We start from the raw sequence: 25,040 nt of genomic DNA on the forward strand, positions 1-25,040 counted from the left end.
CCTTACTCGATGCTGCATAGTGCAGGGAATTGTAGCAGGAGACCATCATTTCATTATGCTGTTAGCTCATCACCTTGTATTCATCACAGCAGAGAAACTGCCGCCTGCTCCCCTGCCTCCACCACTGATGGGATCTCAATTCATATGATTTCCCTCAGTGCTTCAAAGACAGAAAGTCAGCAGTGAGGAATCTGATTAAGTTCTGCAGCATGCCTTTGGAATTCATATGAGCTCCAAGGTATATATTAGGCTTTTGAGCTTTTATACACATTAGCATTTGAAACAATAGGTTTCTCTAGAGTATATTTAGCTGTACTTCTATGGCCTTCTATCATCTGTGAGTCCATCCAACTGTGGGTGGAAAATACTAAGAAAAATAAATGACAGGGGGACAGAAAGATTGTAAAAGCCACAGGGTGGGAGGGAATATCCAATGGCACTGCCACTCCCCCCGTCATGACTGACTGCTTCTCTCACAACTCATAACCCACAACTCCATGTGAATGCCAGCAATCTCACTGAGGAGGGCCTTCAGTAGAATGGGTCAGGGAGCAGAGAAATGAAGGTGCCAACACATGGTGTGTCCACACAAAGTTCCTAGTTAATAAAAATTAAGGAGAGAAAGAGACAAATAAATTGCATTTGTATTCAATGTGCATCAACTTTGTTTTTAGATGTATTCTTCCATAAACAGTACAGAGAAGCTATTTGCACGGTACTTATACTGGACTAGGAATCATACCTCCATAAGTCAGCTAGCAATGACTTCAAGTATGTGAGAGAACGTGTGCAGTTCTATGCCAATATTATGTCATTCTGTGTAACAGACTTGAACACCTGTGGGCCTGGTATCCTCAGGGACGCTGGAACCACCCCTAATGAATGCCAAGAGAAGACTGTAATTTAAAGACATAGCAACAGTTTTCACATACTTTGGTTTTGCAGATGGTGCCAGCAAATACTCCTCCACATCAAAGCCTGACAGATTGAGTAGTGTGTGTCCCAGACAGTTGGTCCGGTAGGGAGTGCTGGAACTTCTATTTGGACACATCTGTAATTGTTTGCAAAGATATAAAATAGAAATGTTTCAATAGTCCACAAGCACATTTATCGACATTGCTTTAAACTAAATGTGACTTTTCCTAGCTTTCAATTTTACACAATTATCTTCAGCTTCTTATGCATTCTGATTTCTAAAACCTCTTTAAGTGTCTCTACATTTGAGAGCTGTGCTAGAATTCCACTGTGACCTGCGCTGTCAATTATATCTGAGAACTTCAAATCCTTTTCTGCATGTAAGTTAGAATAGATTTGTGAGAACTAAAGGGCAAACGCTTTCACTGGAGTGATCTTGCATTTGATGAAACTGAAAGCATCAGAGGTAACCAGTGGGAGGAAGATAAGCAGTAGAATTCAAAGACATGTGTTTCTTTCATAAGCATCTAAGGCAGAACCCAGCCTCCCAGGAAACTTGCCAGAGGGCCAGCCCCAGCTCTGAATGATGAAATGGCCTCAAACCAGGAAAGAAGTATTGGGCATCATAATGCTAGATGCTATGCTGTGACTCCTTTGCCCTACCACAGAGTTCAGATTAGACTTTTTTTTTAAATTTTTTAATTTTTATTTATTTATTTGAGAGTGACAGAGAGAAATAGGCAGAGAGAGAGAGAATGAATGGGCATGCCAGGGCCACCAGCCACTGCAAAGGAACTCCAGACGCATGCACCCCTTTGTGCATCTGGCTAACGTGGGTCCTGGGGAATTGAGCCTGGAACCAGTGTCCTTAGCTTCACAGGCAAGCGCTTAACTGATAAGCCACCTCTCCAGCCCAGATTAGACATTTTTAAAATTTATTTATATATCTGAAAGCAGAAAAAGACAGAGTATGGGCATGCCAGGGCCTCTAGCCACTGTAAATGAACTCCAGATGCAAGTGCCACTTTGTGCATCTGGCTTACATGGGTACTGGGGAATCAAACCCAGGTCATTAGGTTTTGCAGACTAGTAGTGCCTTAATCACTGAGCCTTCTCTCCACTCCCCAGATTAGACATTTTTGTCCTACTTTGGTAAGAACAGTTTTGGAGAGGATAATATATGAGAGTAGAAAATGACAGTCTTTGAACTTTTCATGGCAGCTTCAGAAGTGTGTTTACTCTTCTACTGGGGAATAAAAGTAGGACAGGTTTGCTGCTCAGTCCACAGATGCATGCAAGGACTGACAGAATAAGGACAGCTATATGTGTTTAAGGTATGACTTTTGGGTTCTTGATAGAATAGCTTGAGGAAAAATACAAAAAGAAAGAATATTAATTGCTGAAAATTATAGTTCAACCAAACTCTCATGCATAAGTGAGAATTTAAAGATTGAACCAAAAGAAAGAGACAGTGAAATGGTGGCTGCCAGAGGTTGGGGAGCGCTGGAAAGTTGTGTCTCAACATACAAACCTTCAGTTAAACAGGAGGATTAAGTTTAAGAAGTCCAGTGCCCATTATGGTGTTCACTAAAGCTGAAAACAATGTATTGTATAGTTGAAAACTGCTGAATAAAATTTGCCTTCAACACAGAAGCATGACAAGAAAATGCTTTGTAGAATGGCTAAGCCAAACTCTTTAGCATGCGCTCAACTTCTACACTTCATAAATATGTCAAATCACTGTGACCTGCATGACAAATTCATATAATTTCTACTTGCAAATTAAAATACATGCCTAAGTAACTCAACTAAACTGATTTATTTTATTCACAGATTAACAGCCTTTAAAATATCCTTGCTTCTGGTATTTCTCTCTCAAATCCACATTATGACTGCATTAAGATATGTCTTCTTAAAATGTTATTCCTATTTTTTAAAATATTAATTAATTAGTTAATTAATTAATTTTTATTTGACAGAGAGAGAGAATGGGCATGCCAGGGCCTCCAGCCACTACAAATGAACTCCAGGTGTGTGCGCCCCCTTGTGCATCTATCTAACGTGGGTCCTGGGGAATCGAACCTGGGTCTTTTGGCTTTGCAGGCAAATGCCTTAACAGCTAAGCTGTTCCTCCAGCCCCTATTTCTCTTTTTGATAAGACCCTTGCTAAAAAAACAAAACAAAAAAAAAAAAAAAACTCAGTTTTTGGATTTTAGAGATTAAAGAAAAATCACTTTATCAACAATTCAAACCAAATATAAATATAGGCTTCTTATAGTTTCTTTTTCAAACTCTTTTCTGTTATGTCCTCTTCAGATTCACTTCTGTAACAAGCCTGTCCTTAAACATCTGATCCTCATATGTGGGACACATGAGCGCCACCTTCCGTAGCAATGACTGTGAAGCTGTTGTTATGTCATGGTCTCTGGTAGAGGGGTTATCTTGGATTGTCAAGGTCATCCCCAATACCATCACTCATGTCCCCATACAATAGAAATAGGGAAAGATTATACAAGACAGGAGGAGAAGATGTGACCTCAGAGGCAGAGACTGGAGTACCCACAAATCAGTTGAAACAGAAAGAAGCAGGCACAAATTCTCTTCTACAGGATTTTGTGGAGTGCCTTGATTTAATAATAAAAACACTTTGATCCTGATTTCAGATTATGGCCTCTAGCACCAGTAAGAATTTTGTTTTTCAACCACTCAGTGTGTATCAATTTTTTGACAGCAGCCACAGAAAACGAGCACCCCTCTACTAAGTGTGCCCAGGCCACGCTCATCCCTGCCAGCCGACAGGCACTCAAGCCCCATGCTTCCTCTCTGGTCTTCAAGGCCTATGTACCTCCCTCCCCTGGAGCCTTCCTAGTGGAGATGCTTCCACAAAAGAAGGAAAACTAACCTTGGGTTTCTGGACTTGGGAAGTGCCAGGATATAGTTAATAAATATATGAGAAAATAAATAGTCGTATGGACCCAGGGCCTCTGGGTGAAAGAACTCAAGGTGGAGTAGCAGACAGCTTCAGATTTCACTGAGATAAACTTCCAGGTCAGGCACAGTTATGGAAGAAAGGATATTGATTGAAGCTTACAGATCCAGGGGAAGTTCCATAATGGCAGAAGGAGCTGGCCTGCCTTCACAGAACCAAGTGGAGAGAGAGAGAGAAGCACAAGCCAAAAGACAAAAGCCACAGAGCACACTTCAGGAACTCCAGTTGGGCACACTTTGCAAATGTTTAGATTGAAATCTGAAACCCACCACCACACCTTAAACTCCACCCAGTGACACTGCTTCCAGCCAGGTGGCTACAGATGCAAACAACAAAGTAATAAAAATCTGAATACATTGGGGGCCATCTATTCAAACCACCACAGTGGAGAAATATTTTGCCTTCTGCCCAGCACAGTAACAGGGCTTGACATAACACTTAGGTTCTCAGCACAGCAGGCCTTCCAGAGATCTTCCATATTTCTAGAGGCTATGCTAAAGAGCACAGCCGATTCCTTGGGGCCGTTATGATTTATACTTTAACTCCCTCTACTGAGGTCCTCAGATTTCCAATGGACAGGCCAATATTTATCAAAGTGTACCCAAGAGAAAAGAGATGGCATAAAACTAAGAGAAGCAGCAGCAGTAAGAGGAGGAGGGGGAGAGAGGAGGAGGAGAGAGGAGGAGAGGGAGAGAGGAAGGCTGTTTGCTCTCATAATTCACATAATTTGTCAACTCAAGCATATGTTCTTACACAGGAGCTTCTCAGAAACACTGAAGCACACATGTGCTCAAAGCTGTCTTATCCAGCACTTCTGGAACATATTTGCCTGTAAAAGTTGTTCATGTGATGCTGCTGAATTCTTACAGTTCATGTGAGTTGGGCTGAACTTGGGAGCATAATGCTGTTTTGAGATGGATCCACTGTCCCAAAGCCCTGGCAGTCTCATCCCCATAGACTTCAGTTCAGTGGTAAACAAAATCTACTCATGTAATTGAATGACTAAATACAGATTTAAGAACAAAGGTGTGGAGTAAAATATTAGAGGTTTCATGAGAAGTTGGAAGAATCAAGACAAATAAAAACAGGCAATCATGTCCAAAATAACTCGAGGGGAAAAAAAACACAAAATAAGAAGAGGAAAGAAATTGAGGTGAGTTCGCTGACCACAAAGGAAATGAAGTCCCCAGCTGGGACCATCAGCCCGTGGGCTCCCCACTGTTATGCTGACCCTTGCTGTCTTCCATTCCTGCCTCATGTAGAAGAAGAAATTAGGCCGAAAGCCAACTTTCTAAAGTTACTAAACTATTGGAGAGAGAATGTATCCCTCAGGACACTAGAGAGAAAGGCCCTTAACATGTTCCCATGGGCACTTGTTTTTTAAATCCCCAACCCTCATATGTCGTAGGCATCATTACATAGCTGAGGATGACCTTGAACTTCTGTTCCTCCTGTTTTTACCTCCTGAGTGCTAGGACTATAGGCATGTGACACAATGCACAGTTTTGTGGCCCTGGGTTTTGAACCCAGGGCTTTGTGTATACTAGGCAAGCATTCTACCTACTGATCGATGCCGTCAGCTGCAGCCTGTTTATGTTGTGGTTGTGTGTTTTCTTGCACATTCTTATGTATGTATGTGTGTATATACCATGTATAGTGTGGTGTTTGGTGTGTGTATGGTGTATCCATGTGTGTGTGAAGGAGAAGTGTGCACCCCGTGTGCAAATGTGCAGAGGCCAGAGGAGAACATAGGGTGTCCTCTTTATACTCATCGACTGCTTCCTGAGACGGAGTCTCTTACTCAACCCAGAGCTGCCTTTTCCATCACCTTTCTTTGGTCAGCAAGCCCTAGCCATTATACACACTTCCTCCCACAGGACTGGGATTAAAGATGTGTAACCATGCCCAGCTATTTACCTGACACTGGGGAACAGAACTCAGGGCCTCTCAGCCAGTTGTGCTTGAGCAGCAAGCCCTCATAACTACTGAGCCATCTCTCCATGCCTCTCTTTATTAGTTTTAAGTTAGATTAAAATTGCTACCTTAGATGGCTGATTGCAGAAAACAAGTCTATGTCTTTCGTTAATTAGCTTTGGGAATTTTCTTTGAGGTGAATTCCAATCAGTTTCCACATAAATTTCAGTTTTGTTTCCTTCGCAAACAAGCAGCTTCCCCGTCCTGGTGGGAGAAACACCTCCTCCACAGGTTGTGTGCACCTGCCGTATGAGAAATGCTAAGGGGCGTCTTGGTGCAGACTTGCTCCCAGACTGCAAATATGAATGTGATGTATGCCTTGAGGTTATCCTTACTTGAAATCTAGGGAAATTTTCCCCTAATAGAATATTATAGCCTTTCATCTCTAAGTGAATTGAATCTACTTGCCTAATAAATGCCAGCGGGGACATTAATGACCAAGAGGAGGAAGCTAAGAAAAGGGGCGTACCAGTCTGTGGAAGAGCTGTGTCCTTTGGAGGAATGAGGACTTTCCCACACAGCCAATTGAGTGAACACAGAAGTTAGAGACTTAGAGAGAAAAAGTGGAATTTCTGCAGATGGTAAAAACTCATTTTCACTTGAGGTCTATATTTAAAACGATAATGTCACAGAAACATACCACACAGCCACATGAATCCTGGAATTCCGGATGAGAATAGAGACCCCTATGCCAGCCTGAAGAATTCTTCCTAAAAGAGAGAGAGAGAGAGCTCAAATAATCTTTTGGATTAAAAGCTATTTTATCTTCATACGAGAACAGTCCATCACAGTGGTGCACAGCTCATAAAGGAATCCCTCCCACCGCAGGGCAGGCAGCGTTCCGGCAGGTGTCCTCATGGCACAAGCCGCTGCCGTGCTCAGCGTTTTGGGACAGTGCCAGCCTTCCATCACATGACATGCTGCTCACTGGGCTGCCTGTGCTGAACATGATGCGGGGGCTCTCGTGGCTTTCACAGTGCCTGGGCTGGTGGTCACCCCCGAGGTTCCCAGTTCATTACCAGGTACCAAGAAGCAATTCCTAATTCCTTATTAACTATTAGTTGGTGTGATCAGATAGTTCATTTCCATATTATGACAGAGTAATTTAGAAGTCATGTAATAAAAACAAGTATCAATTTTCCATGTTGAACATAGATTGTACAGTAGAAAGTCAAGGAAACAGCGAACACAATGACTGGAAACCTTTCATATCCACTGACATGAAAACTCAACCATACAAGCATTTCATAACAGTTGGCAATTAAAAATTTACTTTAAATAAAGACAATGATTCAAACACGGGAAGGACTGGAGAAAATGTAAGATTTACCAAGCTAAAGGCACCTGCTGTGTATTCCACCAGAATTCTTCACCCTTCTATTCTGAACAATGAGGGGAATTTCTGAGAGGTTAAACTAACTAGAGATGTCACAGCAGGCAGACTGGCCTTCCTAGCTTCAGGCCTAGGCTACCTGCTGAGGTGTGTTGGTCCAATATGTCCAGTGGAAACAAAACTTGTTTTTTGTTCTGCTTTTTTTTTTGTTTGTTTGTTTTTTGAGGTAGGGTCTCACTCTAGCTCAAGATTAACTTGGAGTTCAGTATGTAATCTCAGGTTGGCCTTGAACTCACAGTGATCCTCCTACCTCTGTCTCCAGAGTGCTAGGGATTACAAACATGAACCACCAAACCCTACAGGGAACTAGTTATTTTGATTAAGCAGGCTGGCAATTACAATTTACATATCATTTTTCAAATACTGAAAATGAATTCCTCTGTCCTAATTTCTTGGCTGATTTGCTCAAGGGAATTCTACCTGGAGATTCACACTTTAGCATGGAAGCAGCCCCCAAGGGAGTTATACAATTCATCTATGTGGTACATAATAATGGCTATTTTTAAAGTGACTGCACTTCTTGGGGACAGCAGATCTGTTTTTCTTCATGTGAATGTCATGGATAGTAAGTGCTATGGTTTAGATGTGTCTAACCGGCATAGATCAGGTGATGGGGCTATAGGGAGTTAAGAAGTGAGGCTTAGTGTAAGGTCATTAGTTCACCTCCTTGGAATTGATTGATAACTGTTCTCACGAGACTCTAGTTAACTCCTGAAAGAGTGGATTCTGTAAGAGGATCTGGCCTAGTTTCTGGATCTCTTTATAGCTTCCTGTCTGACCATGTGAACTCTTTTATATATACTCCCACCACTGTGACACTATCTATCCTGTCACTTGCCAAAGCCACTCGGGTGACTCTGCTCCTACTGAGCTCCAGAACAGTGAGCTAGATAAACTTCATTTGTAATAAGCCATCAATCCTTGAGTATCATGTTATAGCAGCAGAGAAATGGATAATACAAGTGTGCATGATTTAATCAATTGTTTGAAAAGTCCTTTTTGCCTTTCAAATCCTCTATTAGCTTCCTTTGATGGAGTAAAAGAACATTGCCATGAAATTTCATGATAATCCGCAGCAGTGTTTACAGATTTTAGGGTTTTGAGCCATGTTTGAAGTCAAAGATTCACTACGAACCAACATAAGGCAGATGGGGGCCACACTAGGAATCAGAGAAAACTATGCAAACCTCCTTCCATATTCTAGGAATCCAAACACATTTTGACTAGAAAAACCATGTTCCTGGTGTTCTTACAACATGCCCGCTGTTCTAGACTAAGTGATCTTGAACATGGGCCCTAATGTTTGGAGATACTAGAACAGAGGTGCCTAAGTTTTTAATAATGGAACATGTCCTTTAACTCTCAAGCAAGGAGGGGTGCTGTAAGGACTTCCTGTCTTAAGAGTAGTGTTCTGAGACAGGCACTTGCCTGAAGGGGTCAGCTGGCTGCTTGAGATGAGGGTTGTTTCTACAGAAGTGGGAACACACGGATGTCAACAGAGGGAGAGAGAGCATGCTGCAACTGTCTAGACCACACACCTGATAAGTGGCGAGGATGAGGTCTTGACCTGCACAGCCTGGTCATGGAGGAGGGCATCCTGCACCAGGGTGCCTCACATATACACTGCCCGCTTTCTACCCATGACCTCCGTGCTCATCTGCACAGGCGCACCAGGCAGCAGCCACGCCTGGCGCTCAGTGGCCAGCAAGCTTTGTCACCCTTAGCACCAAAACTGTCATCCACTGAGACAAAGCATCCTATTTAAGTGCTCGAACCATGGTCATAACTTCCTCAAAATATGAAAACATGCCTTATACCTCTCCTCAACTGGCCTGGCCCTTAAAAGTTTGATAAGAATATGAAATATACTACCACTGTGAGCCTATATTAAAACATTAACCACTTTCTCTTTCTTCTCTCTTTCTCCTTTTCTCTGACCATGAATAAATATTTTTTTAAAAAAATTTATTACTTATTTTATGAGAGAGAGAAAGTGCGAGAGACTTGGCATGCCAGGGCCTCTAGCCACTGCAATCAAGCTGCAGACGTGTGCCCCATCTTGCGGGCATAAGCAACCTTGTGCACATGCATTGCCTTGTGTCTCTGGCTAACATCGGTCCTGGAGAGGGGAACTGGGGTCCTTAAGCTTCTGAGGCAAGTGCCTTAACCAATGAACCATCTCTTCAGCCCAATAAAAATACGTTTAAAATAGGCTGGGGATATTTCTCAGTGCTTAGGGTTGTTTTCTTGCAAAGCCTGAGGGCACAGGTTAGATTCCCCAATACTCATGTGAAGCTGGATGCGCAGAGTGGCGCATGTGTCTGGAGCACATGTAGAGTAGCAAGAGGCCACAGCATACTCATCTTCCCTCATCCACTCTCTCTGTCTCCCTTATGAATAAATAACAAAAAAATTAAAAGTTAACAAATACTGGGGAAGTGTGATCATTTTGCCTCAGAAAAATTTGTCCCTGGTGTGTATCACAGTAAGAGTCTTGCAAAACCAAAACAAATTATATAAATCTAAAGTTTTGCTACGGAATGTTGGCAATATTTGTACATTGTAAAAATTAAATTATACATAACCTATTATTATGAAGAAAGTTATTTTAGTGGCCTAAAGTGTGCAGCATGATAAGTTTTCTAGAGTCCTTCACTGTCACTGTGAGAGGTTAAAGAACAGGCAGTACAGTGGCGTGCGGTGACACTCGGAGGCATCAACAGCAGCCCGTGCGCAGAGCCTAACCACACATTTTAAAGTTTCTTCTAATTCATGCCAACCGCATGCTAAATGCTTCCAGGAAGGTAAAAATGCAAGACTCACTGAATTCAATAAATGTACACTCAGAGATCATTGACCAAGGAAAAACATAGATTTGATTTGACACTCTAATAAGCAAACCCTGACTGTGTAACATGGAAATAAATTATTGCTAGTGTAAGGGTTCCAAGCCCTCTCACATGAGGCACCCAAAGACCCCAGGTTCTTGCTGTACTGATGGAGATGAAACAGAAATGAGTTAAGTTAAGCAAACTACAAAGATTTCACAAAGAAAAGAGAGAAAATAACATGTAGCCAATAAGGCCCTCAAAAGGGTAGGAGAATCCATCAGAAGATCCTGAAGGCTCAGATAGGAAGAGCAGAGAGTGCACTGGGGAGGGAAGGGGGACAGAGGGCTCTGTGGAAGGGAAGAGGACAGAGTGCTGGGGACAGAGTGTTCTAGGGAGCGGAGGGACAGCACAGAACTGTTGGGAATGAAGGCAGGCAGAGAGTTTGCAAGGCCACTACCATTTGTTTGAAGTAAAATTAAATGTCCAGTTTGGACAGAATTTTGAACCAGTTCTGCCATCATGGAATCATTTATTCCTCCTGGAAGACTAGGTGAGATGCATACTGCTTTTTCTGCTAATTGGTCTTTCCTTGGTGCAACCTGGAGCCAGAGGTGGGCCTTGTGGGATCAGGCTTCTGACTCTGGAGGGTGGATGTGTTTCGCATCCTGCAGGTGTAACTGGAGAGGGGGGAATGAAGAGACCACCACTGCGGGTTTAACTGGAGAGGAGGGAATGAAGAGACCACCACTGCAGATTTAACTGGAGAGGAGGGAATGAAGAGACCACCACTGCAGGTTTAACTGGAGAGGGGGGAATGAAGAGACCACCACTGCGGGTTTAACTGGAGAGGAGGGAATGAAGAGACCACCACTGCAGATTTAACTGGAGAGGAGGGAATGAAGAGACCATCACTGCAGGTTTAACTGGAGAGGGGGGAATGAAGAGACCACCACTGCGGGTTTAACTGGAGAGGAGGGAATGAAGAGACCACCACTGCAGGTTTAACTGGAGAGGGGGGAATGAAGAGACCACCACTGCGGGTTTAACTGGAGAGGGGGGAATGAAGAGACCACCACTGCAGGTTTAACTGGAGAGGGGGGAATGAAGAGACCACCACTGCGGGTTTAACTGGAGAGGGGGGGAATGAAGAGACCACCACTGCAGGTTTAACTGGAGAGGGGGGGAATGAAGAGACCACCACTGCGGGTTTACCTGGAGAGGGGGGGAATGAAGAGACCACCACTGCGGGTTTAACTGGAGAGGAGGGAATGAAGAGACCACCACTGCAGGTTTAACTGGAGAGGGGGGGAATGAAGAGACCACCACTGCAGGTTTAACTGGAGAGGGGGGAATGAAGAGACCACCACTGCAGGTTTAACTGGAGAGGGGGAATGAAGAGACCACCACTGCAGGTTTAACTGGAGAGGAGGGAATGAAGAGACCACCACTGCAGGTTTAACTGGAGAGGGGGGAATGAAGAGACCACCACTGCAGGTTTAACTGGAGAGGGGGAATGAAGAGACCACCACTGCAGGTTTAACTGGAGAGGAGGGAATGAAGAGACCACCACTGCAGGTTTAACTGGAGAGGGGGGAATGAAGAGACCATCACTGCAGGTTTAACTGGAGAGGAGGGAATGAAGAGACCACCACTGCGGGTGTAACTGGAGAGGGGGGAATGAAGAGACCACCACTGCAGGTTTAACTGGAGAGGGGGGAATGAAGAGACCACCACTGCAGGTTTAACTGGAGAGGGGGGAATGAAGAGACCACCACTGCAGGTTTAACTGGAGAGGAGGGAATGAAGAGACCACCACTGCAGGTTTAACTGGAGAGGGGGAATGAAGAGACCACCACTGCAGGTTTAACTGGAGAGGGGGAATGAAGAGACCACCACTGCGGGTTTAACTGGAGAGGGGGGAATGAAGAGACCACCACTGCAGGTTTAACTGGAGAGGAGGGAATGAAGAGACCACCACTGCAGGTTTAACTGGAGAGGGGGGAATGAAGAGACCACCACAGCGGGTTTAACTGGAGAGGGGGGAATGAAGAGACCACCACTGCGGGTTTAACTGGAGAGGGGGGAATGAAGAGACCACCACTGCGGGTTTAACTGGAGAGGGGGGAATGAAGAGACCACCACTGCAGGTTTAACTGGAGAGGGGGGAATGAAGAGACCACCACTGCAGGTTTAACTGGAGTGGGGGGAATGAAGAGACCACCACTGCAGGTTTAACTGGAGGGGGGGGAATGAAGAGACCACCACTGCAGGTTTAACTGGAGAGGGGGGAATGAAGAGACCACCACTGCAGGTTTAACTGGAGAGGGGGGAATGAAGAGACCACCACTGCAGGTTTAACTGGAGAGGGGGGAATGAAGAGACCACCACTGCAGGTTTAACTGGAGTGGGGGGAATGAAGAGACCACCACTGCAGGTTTAACTGGAGGGGGGGGAATGAAGAGACCACCACTGCAGGTTTAACTGGAGAGGGGGGAATGAAGAGACCACCACTGCAGGTTTAACTGGAGAGGAGGGAATGAAGAGACCACCACTGCGGGTTTAACTGGAGAGGAGGGAATGAAGAGACCACCACTGCAGGTTTAACTGGAGAGGGGGAATGAAGAGACCACCACTGCAGGTTTAACTGGAGAGGGGGGAATGAAGAGACCACCACTGCGGGTTTAACTGGAGAGGGGGGAATGAAGAGACCACCACTGCAGGTTTAACTGGAGAGGGGGAATGAAGAGACCACCACTGCGGGTTTAACTGGAGAGGGGGGAATGAAGAGACCACCACTGCAGGTTTAACTGGAGAGGGGGAATGAAGAGACCACCACTGCGGGTTTAACTGGAGAGGGGGGAATGAAGAGACCACCACTGCAGGTTTAACTGGAGAGGAGGGAATGAAGAGACCACCACTGCGGGTTTAACTGGAGAGGGGGAATGAAGAGACCACCACTGCGGGTTTAACTGGAGAGGAGGGAATGAAGAGACCACCACTGCGGGTTTAACTGGAGAGGGGGAATGAAGAGACCACCACTGCGGGTTTAACTGGAGAGGGGGAAATGAAGAGACCACCACTGCGGGTTTAACTGGAGAGGGGGAATGAAGAGACCATCACTGCAGGTTTAACTGGAGAGGGGGGAATGAAGAGACCACCACTGCGGGTTTAACTGGAGAGGGGGGAATGAAGAGACCACCACTGCGGGTTTAACTGGAGAGGAGGGAATGAAGAGACCACCACTGCGGGTTTAACTGGAGAGGGGGAATGAAGAGACCACCACTGCGGGTTTAACTGGAGAGGGGGGAATGAAGAGACCATCACTGCAGGTTTAACTGGAGAGGGGGAATGAAGAGACCACCACTGCGGGTTTAACTGGAGAGGGGGAATGAAGAGACCACCACTGCAGGTTTAACTGGAGAGGGGGGAATGAAGAGACCACCACTGCAGGTTTAACTGGAGAGGGGGGAATGAAGAGACCATCACTGCAGGTTTAACTGGAGAGGGGGGAATGAAGAGACCACCACTGCGGGTTTAACTGGTGAGGGGGGAATGAAGAGACCATCACTGCAGGTTTAACTGGAGAGGAGGGAATGAAGAGACCACCACTGCGGGTTTAACTGGAGAGGGGGGAATGAAGAGACCACCACTGCAGGTTTAACTGGAGAGGGGGGAATGAAGAGACCACCACTGCAGGTTTAACTGGAGGGGGGGGAATGAAGAGACCACCACTGCAGGTTTAACTGGAGAGGGGGGAATGAAGAGACCACCACTGCAGGTTTAACTGGAGAGGGGGAATGAAGAGACCACCACTGCAGTTTTAACTGGAGAGGGGGGGAATGAAGAGACCACCACTGCGGGTTTAACTGGAGAGGGGGAATGAAGAGACCATCACTGCAGGTTTAACTGGAGAGGGGGAATGAAGAGACCACCACTGCAGTTTTTACTGGAGAGGGGGAATGAAGAGACCATCACTGCAGGTTTAACTGGAGAGGGGGGAATGAAGAGACCACCACTGCGGGTTTAACTGGAGAGGAGGGAATGAAGAGACCACCACTGCGGGTTTAACTGGAGAGGGGGGAATGAAGAGACCACCACTGCAGGTTTAACTGGAGAGGGGGAATGAAGAGACCATCACTGCAGGTTTAACTGGAGAGGGGGAATGAAGAGACCACCACTGCAGTTTTAACTGGAGAGGGGGAATGAAGAGACCATCACTGCAGGTTTAACTGGAGAGGGGGGAATGAAGAGACCACCACTGCAGGTTTAACTGGAGAGGAGGGAATGAAGAGACCACCACTGCGGGTTTAACTGGAGAGGGGGGAATGAAGAGACCACCACTGCGGGTTTAACTGGAGAGGGGGGAATGAAGAGACCACCACTGCAACCTCCATTAAAGACATCACTTTGTGTTTGAAGAGAAGATTAAAATGAAGCAACATAATTAATTTTCTTTTATTTTTTCCATATAGAGACCTTTAATAGTTATTTAGTCTCAAATCAATTACCTCGACTACTAATGGGAAAAGTGTGTCAACCTAAATGAGGAAATATATTTCCAGTATTGCAGTCTTGTCTATATTTCCATATTTATTACTTAAAAGAGAACCTTCTAGCTTTCAAGATACTACTGCTGTTTTTATACTTGTTTCATTTGCTCTCCCCAGAATATTAAATTCCTTAAGACCAGTCTACAGTCCTCTGGTTATTTCCAGCCCTACAGCAGCACTTCATCTACAGTAAATCTGCAGAGAGTGAAAGTCAGGCAGAATGAGAGCAAGCAAACTATTTATGCAGCAATATTTTACAGATGAGTCAATTCTACTTATCATCCTCTGATCATGTCATTCACCACATACTTATGTACAAACCTTTTTAGTTCTCTTAATTTTAATGGAATACACAATAAATGCATACATATTATTAATATATGTGATACTATAATACATATACATGTGTATGATATATTTAATACTTATTGCAACACATATATAGTGCTCAGATCAGGAGATCGAACATATCCATGATCATAAATATATATTGCTGGAAATAGTCAAATTACTCCACTAGTTATTCTGAAATTTGCAAATAATTTTCAACCATGTGGTTTGAACATGTCCATTCCACCCAAATTTACCCCTGTTCCCATTAACCATTCTGTTTCCATCCTACTCATCCTTCTCCAACTTTGAGAACCACTATTCTGTCTACTTCTATCACAAACACCTGGCCAACGTGTAACACAATAGGTGAATGGATATATAAATGTGGCACATAAACATAGTAGAATAATAGTTGGCCATTAAGAAAAAGTAAATCTTACCATTTGCAGCAACATGAATGGAACTGTTCATGAATGATAAAATAAGTCAGAAGACAAATACTGCATGTGTGTGTATGTGTACTCTCTTACTTAAAAAATAACCAATGTCTCCATATGTCCAGGTTTTCCAAGTAACAGTTAATAGATAATTTGTGCTTAATTGCTACTTCATTCTTTTTAGTTCTGGGTTTTACTAATCAATTGAATAACTAATGTTTGCAATAATATAAATCATGTGCCTATAAACTGAATCAGATCATCTCAGGTTGTTCATGTGATGACATGCACTAGACCTGTTTGCTAGTAAGCTGCTCATGATGCTGATGTCCACTGCAGGCAGAGCGTGTTTGCAGCAGGAAGCGCGTGTCCTGGAGGGACGCAGTCCTCCCAGCCCATGGGGCGCTACCTAGTTGGAGTCTCCATTTTGTGAAGGGCACCAGATACTTACCCATGTGGGTCTGCCCCAGCACAGAGAGGATCCTGGTCTCCAAACTTCTGCAAGAGTATGTGCGTGAGGTCCGCGTCATCATTCCCACTGCTGCTTGTGGTAAGACAGAATAAAGCATGTCTGTGAGTAACATCCAAAGGAGAGAAAGGACCAACTGCTGACCTCATGCTGTCCCTCACCCAGCAGACCCAAGCAAACACTTCTCAGTGGCTCAGCTCAAGCTCATTCCCACTTGTTATGGTGAAGTTCACTGAAAAAGAATAAAACAGAAACTTCCTCAAAGCACAGTTTTTGCTGCAAGATATGTATTTCATGTGCCCCTTTCACAGCACAGTATTTTTCATATCTTCTTACTTAATTTTATAACCATTTTTCAATACTTTCATGGATTTAAAAACAATATTAAAGGTTATCTACTATAATATTACATTATGTTCATGTACTAAAATCTGTAAAACGAGTCCCTTAATGCTGAAGTTCTGGCTTGGTCTGAATATTTGTCCTATTATACAATCCCCAGAAAAACAACTTGTCACCTTCATATCATTTGGTCTCTACATGAGAACCATATGGAATGTGTGTGTATGTATGTATGTGTATGTGTGTGTGTATACATATATATATATATGTATATATATGTGTGTGTGTGTGTGTGTGTGTGTGTGTGTATACATGATGCATTTTCTTATCATCTTCAGTTCACAATCCAACCTGAGCACTAATTCCACTTAAATGATGATTTTTTTAACTAGTATAATCTCATGTTTGTCAACAAATAAAGAATTATTCCCAACTGCCAGGGTCACTGACACTGAGTTACTAAAGAGACTCTCAGTAATAAGATATTTCTATGGGGCTGGAGGGATGGCTTAGCAGTTAAGGTGTTTGCCTTAAAGCCAAAGAACCCAGGTTCGATTCTCTAGGACCCACATTAGCCAGATGCACAAAGGGGCACACATGTCTGGAGTTCATTTGCAGTGGTCACTCTCTCCCTCTCCCTCTCCCTCCCTCCCTCTTTCTCTGTCAAATAAATAAAGAAAATAAAATATTTTTTAAAAAATGAGCTGATAAAAACACATACCCTTTGGGGTTTTGTTGTTGTTGTTGTTTGTTTGGCTTGGTTTTTTGAGGTAGGGTCTCACTCTAGCTCAGGCTGACCTGGAATTCACTATGTAGTCTTAGGGTGGCCTTGAACTCACAGCGAACCTCCTACCTCTGCCTCCCAAGTGCTGGGATTAAAGGCGTGCGCCACCACACCTGGCTCACCCTTTGGGTTGTTTATGGCAATTAAACTTCTTTAAAAAAAGATATTTGTATGCCTTTAAAGGAAGATGCAGAAATGAACATGGAGTAAACTGTCAATTTTTATAACATGTAAAACATTTCTTAAGGAAGTATAGAAGAAAAGGTAATTCATGCATCTTAAATTTGCAGTAACTTGGAGTGGGATTCATTTCAAATCACTACAACTTATATTTATAAAAAACTGTGCAGGATATTTAAGATGACAGACAACACACAGGTATGGTCTTCCAGAGCAGTCAGGGAATAAACTAAGAAAAGTTGGATACCAGCTGTCAGGAGAAGTGGCTGGTTGCCAAAAACTCTAGTTCCAGAAACAAAGTAAAATAGAGAACTTTACAGAGCGAACTAGAACATCTAGAGCCTTACTGGAGGGATTGGCACTGTCTGGGGGCTCACCTCCCAGAAGACATGCAACAGCACCAGGTGCTGGCCAGGAGCCACAGCTTAAAACAGTCTCAGAAGATCCATACTGAACTTTCATTAAGAAAATTGTAAAGAGCAGGAAAGAAGAGACAAACATTGCACAAGAAGCAGCACCTGAAGAAAGAGGGAGATGCAGAGAAAACCCTCTCCTCTTCGCTTCGTGCTGGGGAGCCATTTATGATAAGACCACTGCTGAACTGGTAGCCTGTCCACCCCCGAACATTCTTGAACAGCACACAGTGGGACCTAGAGCAAGTGTCACAGGACTATACACTGAAACCTAACCAGCCAAATGCCTCTGAATGTTGGGAGTAAACTTTGAGTCAGAACCGATCTTATGTGAGGTAGAAACCTGGCCAGACCCACAATCTGCAGGGAAACAGACACAGGGCACAGACACAGCATGTACAGAGGGCACAGTCACAGGGCACAGACATGGCATCTGCAGCAGGCACAGTCACAGGGCACAGACACAGTCTCTGCAGGAGGCACAGACACAGGCTCCAAGCATGAGCCAGGGTGTGGCCAGGACTCTCATCTGGCCCAGTGAAAGACGATTCAGATGCCTGAATAGCATCTTCCATCCAACCTGCAAAAGACCACCCAGGAATGCGATCAGCACTTATGGGTCTAAGGAAAGAACCCCTAGAGTTAAGACCAGATCCAGCACCCGAGTGAGAACCTACGCCCCACCTAGGCCTTTACCCTACACTTATACTCCCCTCTTATTTAATATCCAATGTTAACTTACCAGACCATGTGTATGTGTCCTGATAAATTGTTCTACCCCCCTGATTTTCTTTTTCATTCTGCATTTTTTCCTGTTGATAAACTTTCTTACAAAACACAGGTGGCCTGGTTTATTGAGTCTCCCTTCCTCAGCCTCCTGAAAGCAGGATTGTTTTATATAGCCTGACTGCAATTTTTTACTCTCTCTTTTCAGTCTATGTTCAGCCAGAAAAGCCTCATCTCTCCCCTGTTCCTATGATTCCCTGTTCTATTTAATGTTTATGGCCCTCCTTTCTCTAACTCTATAACACTAACCTCTACTATCATTTGCTTTTATCCTTTCAATTCATAAACTCAGTAACTAGTTTCCTGACTGCACAATACTATCAGTGTTACTTTACTTTCTAAAATGATTCAAATTGAAAAAAGAAAATTGTGTGTTAATTGATTCTTACTGTATTTTCAAAGTAGATCAACACAGTGTTAGTGATTCTGTTTATAGGCAGTATTCTAGTCTCAGGTTAGTGCTGGGTATTGAGCCTGGTGCCCCACGCACATAGACTAAAGGTCTTACTACTGAGTTAGACACTGCAGCCCAGGAGAGAGAAATAGTACCCCAACACTACTCTTATGAAAACTGGAAACACATGCACTGGGAGAATAATGACTTTAAAAATCTGAGCTGTGTAGTTCCATTGTAGAGGACTTGCATAACATGCAGGAAGCACTGGTTCAATCACTACCTGTGCATAAGATGGATTTGATGGTACAGACCTGCAATATCAGCATGCAGGAGTATCAGAAGTTCAAGGTTATCATCTTTTTTTAATATATTGAGCTCAAGGACAGCCTGGGATAAAATTATATGCAGTTTAAAAAAGAAAAAAAAGGCAAAAAATCTAGTCCTAATCAAACTGAAATACTATAAATGAAAGATTAGTAAGTCAAATGTAAAGTTCTGTGGAAAGCCTCAACAATAGAATGGATCAAGGAAGGGCAGAATACCAGAGCTTGAAGATATTATAGATCAACAGGAACACTGAAACAATGACAATGATAAATTAATAGACTATAATAACAGAACATACAAGATATATACAACATAATGAAAAGACTAAATTGATGATCATGGACATCGGAGAAGAATTTCATGCTAAAGGACTAGAAAACATATGCAATAAATTTACAGGAAAAAAATTCTCAAATCTAAGGAGAAAGATGCCCATCCAGGAATGATAGACACTGAGAACACCAGACAGATGGAACCAGAAAAGAACCTTCCCATATCACATTATATGCAAAGCACTAAGTCTACAGGATAAGGAAAGAATACTGAACACTACAACAGAGAAACACCAAGTCATATATAAAGGCAGACCCATCGGAACAGCAGCAAATTCTCAACAGAAAATGCAAAACCCAAGAGGGCTTTCAATGACATATTTTAAGCTCAGAAAGACAATAATTGCCAACCCAGATTACTGTACACAGCAAAACTACCATAACTGAAATAGAAAGAAGCTTTTTATAATAAAAATAAACTAAAGAAATTCACATCTCCAGTATGGCATTAGAAGTCCTAGCCCAAGAAATAAGACAAGAGAAAGAAAAGAATAGAGCAGCAAGAAACATGGTTGTGCAGGTATCTCTAAGGTAGTGAGAGGAGTCATTAGGATATATATAGCTGGATCATATGGTAAATCCACTTTTAGCTCTCTTAAGAACCTCCACACTGATTTCCCCATAATGGCTGTACCAGACTACATTCCTACCAACAGTGTAGAAGGGTTCCCCTTTTTCCACATCCTTGCCAACAGTTACTGTCATTTGTTTTCTTAATGATAGCCATTCTGACAGGCATGAGATGGAATCTCAAAGTAGTTTTAATTTGCATTTCCCTGATGGTTAAGGATGTAGAACACTTTTTTAGATGTTTAGATATCATCTGTACTTCTTCTTTTCAGAACTTTCTAAATAGAGAGTTCTGAAAGGAAGAACTAGATAGATATAGAACTAAATAGTTCCATAGCCCATTTTTTAAAAATTATTTTTATTTATTTATTTGAGAGCGACAGACAGAGAGAAAGAGGCAGATAGAGAGAGAGAGAGAAGGGGTGAACTCTTGTGAAACCTTGTGAACCCTGACCTCAAAAATAGCAAACTACTCTCCTACCAAGTCAGATATCCAGAGACACAGAGACTCCCAAGACCCCATCCCTAAAATGAACCCAACATGGCTCAGGGAAATTCACAAAATAGGGGACAGAAAGATTGTGAGAGCCATAAATTGGGTCATTATGCACAGAGACATTGCCTCTCCCCCATAACTGATAGCCATCCTGACAATGCAGGGCCCACAATCCCCATGGGGGAATGTCAGAGAGAAGGCTAACGATGGCATGTACCATCATGGCTGTATACACGCTATATACATAGCTAATAAAAATATATACATTTATAATAGAGGTGAGAGGCGAGTCTCAAAGCCAGGGCCTTGGCCACGCTGGGCAAACCCCACCACTGAGGAACATCCCCAACACCCTTATAAGGGAGAAATTTAGAAAACATTTAACTTGAAATTCCTAAATGTATCAGTGATGCCACTACACGTTTTCAGCAGTTCAGGCACCCAGAGTGGTTTCTAAACAACAAAAAGAGAACAAAAATTCTTACCTGAAGAAGTAAGTTTCGGCCCTCTCATAGTGGCCAGGTGTCAGTTTGAGGGGAGGGTAGGTGGTGGCCAGAGGCTGCACCATGAACAAGCCCATGGCCAAGGCCACAAACAGCACGGGCAGCCCCAGCGCCGAGGCTGTGTTCCTCCAGTCTCGCAGCGTGTGCAGCAGCCGCTTTTTCAGCAGTGCAGTCACCTGGGTCAGAAGCAGTAAGTGTCCTTGCGCTGGCTCACGCGGGGTCCACATAGATGGGCAAGGTGTGGGAGAGCCACCTGAAGGGGCCAGAAGGTCAGCAGAATGAGTTTGATACAGACAGGTGGAGTTCTCAGCTCCTACCTGGTTCTAAAGTGTCCCCCTCATCTGTCCTCAGGGACCCTGGAGCCCCTGCCGGCCACAGTAAGACGGATGGTGGCCTTCCCACGCGCAGAATGGCATTCCCTCCCCAAAGCACTGTGCCAAGACACTGGGGCTCCCCATATGGACAGCTGAAGCAGGAGAGCAGACCTTGCCTTAAATGCAAAATACCTCTGTGGGCTCCTTCTCACCTCTGTTCCCAAGGAAGGGGGACAAGTGTGGATGAGGGTATGAGAAGGGCTTCCACGTCAAGTGCCCTTAGTGGCTGGAATGCACCTGAGGCCAGGTGGACGTGGAACATCGGAGGACAGCTATGTAAGTGGTTCTGTGAGCCCCAGTCATGCTGAGCTGGGTGAAAGCTGCTCTTCCTCCAGTATTCCATGCTCCCTCCCATCCCTCAACCAAATCTTTTCCTCTCTGTCCTTAACCCAATTGGGACTTCCTTGATAGAGTCACAGTTAGGAGGGAGTTGGGTGTCAGAAAAGAACCAGGGCACCTGCCTTCTCTCCTTTCCACCACAACCCCTCCTGCCCTTTCCCACTGCCTGACCCTGCAAGGCACAGAGGGCCTGCTCAGCCCTTGCAGGGGGCCTCCACTCCTCTGCAGATGACAGGAGTCCTCTGGGTCTCTGGGTCTTGGTAGGTAATCCTGTTCCTCCCTCCTCCTTCCTCTACAGATAGTCCTGGATAATCATAAAAGTTAGCAAGTGAATTTTGAAAGAAAAGCATGGGCTGTGTCCCATTGAGGTATCGGTTATAGCACATTCCCTCAAGATTTAGCATCCTGCATGGGTGTCCAAGCCCAGCCCATGGATCATGAGGGTATTCATTTGTTCTGTATAATGTGATACCACATTGTCATCTACAAAGTTTTCACTCAAGAACAATTTAATTTATGACTGGGCCATCCACGGCTATGTTGGGCCGTATCTTGTGTGGGGATCGACCACATTGTGCCTGTGTTTCTGCCCCAGGGTGGGCCACAAGCCCAAACATGGCTGAGGAGGACACTGAGCTTGCTGTAGTGCTTGAGGAATACCCTGGACAGGCTCCAGCAGGTCCAACAGGGTAAGAGCATGGCCAACCACCACATGGCTTGTTTCTCCAAGGATTCCCACTACTGCACTCCAGCAAGACAAACTTGACACAAAGCTATTTGCAAGAAAACTGGCATCATAAAAGGACAGATGTACAGACTGTGTTCACAAACACCAAAGTGAAAGGTAGCTCAGAGGAAAAAAGCACACATGCTCTTAAAAGGAAAAATGGGACTAGGGACATGGCTCAGCAGTTAAAGTGCTAGCTCACAAAGCCTAATGACCCGGGTTCAATTCCCTAGTATCCACATGAAGCCAGATATACAAAGTGATGCATGTACCTGGAGTTCCTTTATAGTAGCAAGAGTCCCTGGCATGCCTATTCTTTAAATAAATAAATAAATAAAATTTTAAAAAGCAAAAGGAACCACTTTAAAGACAAATGATTCATAATAGTGGTTGAAATGCAATGGGAATGAATATACATTTCTATACTACTCCTTCATTTGTCTAAGGTATTTATTAAAGACCCAGTATATTTCAGGTACTGGGTTATTTGTTTTCTGCCCTCAAAAAAAATTAAGCGAAAACAGCAACAACAAGCAGGAAAAATGTAGAGAAATAACTAACGCACAATGGAACAGAGTGCTGTGGTGAAGGTGGCCATACGTGACCAAGTAGGAAGGTGAGTCTGAAGATGGTGAAGAAAGAACTGTGAACATGATGAGGTGGAGGCCTGGCCTCTAATAGCCATTGTGGCAGTTTCATTCTGGTACCCACTGCATAAACTCATGTTTTCTGAATGCTAGGTCCCCAGCTGGCAGTGATTTGGGAATTGGAGCCTCGCTGAAGGTGGCATGCTGTTGGGAGTGGGCTTATGGATATTATAGTCCAGCTTCCCCCTTGCCATTGTTTGGCACACTCTCCTGCTGTCATTGTCCACCTGATGTTGGACAGGAGGTGATGTCCAACCTCTCTGCTCATGCCATGTTTTCCCTACCACCACAGAGCTTTCCCTCAAGTCTTTAAGCAAAAATATACCCTTGTCTCCCTCAAGCTTCTCTTGGTCAGATGCTTTGTGCCAGCAACGCAAAGGTAACTGCGACAGGCTCAAGCAAGAGACGCTGAGGAGGATGGCTACGGATGAGTCACTGTAACACAGCAGGGCATAGGGTATCCTGTGGTAGGTGGCAGGAATGGACATGAACAGTGGTCAGAAAGCAAAGAATAAGGTGTGGAAGGAAAGGACAGTCCTCTGCTCTGGACTTGAGACACTCCTCCCCTGTAGCTCTCCAACTCATTCTGTGCCAGCAGAGTTCACCCGACGAAGGCAGGATATCAAGCGCTGGATCTGAAGCCACACTATGCACCAGAATCTGCTGGAAACTCTAAAAAGGCTGACGTTCTGGCATTTCTTCAGAAAACCTCTGAATCTCTGAGAAACAAATGTGTTCATTATAACTTCCCTGGAGATTCTTCTGCTCAGCTGGGCTGTGGTGATAATTTAATGCATTCCTAATGCATAAAGCACATAAGAAATTGGCTCGTCAAGAGAATTTAGTGCTAGGAAATTTAGAACATCATTAAACTATATGTTAAACTAAACGTGACCCTTTCCCGTGTGTGTGCCTCGGTAGTTATCTGAAGTCACAATGCTGTGGCCCTGACTCAGTGCACAGACACTCACACAGATCTGCAAGATGGGCATGACATGGGCTAGCAGAAAGTCATTTTTAGATGAATTTGAATATTTGCCTGTTTCCTGTGAGAATTGTTTCATATCTTCACTGGCTTTTGACTAAGGAGCTCTTTCTTCTCGAAAATAGAATGCCTTCTTCTGTTTAAGTTTGGAGGAATTGAAGACTCCCTGGAAGGTACAGTGATACCCTCATTGCCTACCAGAAGCCACAGCTCACCCAGTCTATCTTCATGGAGCATCTTTCTGACACTCACATCTGACCACCCACACTTACTAAATGCACACCTTCTCCTGTGGGTATACAGTAGGCAAGAAGTCACCAGCACCTCTGTATGTAACAGAAGAGTATGCTGGATGTCCACACAGAAACTTTGCCCTGGTATAGAGTGAGGAGGACAGCAGAGGGGACAAAGGGCAGCCACCGATCTTAGTCCTTGAGGACCCTTAAGAGTGTCACAGTGGGGTAAGGCAAGTCATTCATCATTAGCCTGAAATTCTATCTACCCACATACTTTGTGACTTCTAGAAAGCTCCATAACCTCTCTGAATGTTGGCCTCTAGTCATAGAAAATGTGCATCAGACTGACTCAAGTCTATGAGGAAAGGTGTATCTCAGATTAACAAAAATAAATTTTCTACACCTTTCCATATGCTAATTAGACATAAATGGGAAAAATAAAAGGCTAATATAGTTTACAATTATTAATCAACTACCAATCAAATATTCATGGGCTAAACTTATAAAAATATTCACATGAATAATTTAATAGAACAAATTAAAATGCTGCACCAAATTGTTATGAATTGTCTTATTTGACTTATGAGTATAATTATATCCAAGGACTCCAGTAACATTCCCATTTACTCAGACCATCAAACTGCTTATGGAAAATCCCCAAAGAATCTTCACTAAGTATTTTTGAGGAGGAGTCAAATGACTATTTTGTAA

General features: G+C 43.8%; 1 protein-coding gene across 1 annotated transcript in view; it reads right to left on the reverse strand.

Moving 5' to 3' along the window:
• The window catches only part of Abca13 (ATP binding cassette subfamily A member 13), a 367,979-nt gene that overhangs the window by 118,228 nt on the left and 224,711 nt on the right, over positions 1 to 25,040 (reverse strand). The window contains exons 42-45 of the mRNA XM_045135973.1: positions 21,004 to 21,274; positions 15,874 to 15,963; positions 6,519 to 6,588; positions 933 to 1,051 (exon numbers count right to left, since the gene is read on the reverse strand). Coding sequence (XP_044991908.1) covers positions 933 to 1,051; positions 6,519 to 6,588; positions 15,874 to 15,963; positions 21,004 to 21,274 — 550 coding nt within the window. The remainder of the gene's footprint in view (positions 1 to 932; positions 1,052 to 6,518; positions 6,589 to 15,873; positions 15,964 to 21,003; positions 21,275 to 25,040) is intronic.

Source organism: Jaculus jaculus, chromosome 16 (genome assembly GCF_020740685.1).
Source record: "Jaculus jaculus isolate mJacJac1 chromosome 16, mJacJac1.mat.Y.cur, whole genome shotgun sequence".
In the NCBI taxonomy this organism is placed as follows: domain Eukaryota; kingdom Metazoa; phylum Chordata; class Mammalia; order Rodentia; family Dipodidae; genus Jaculus; species Jaculus jaculus.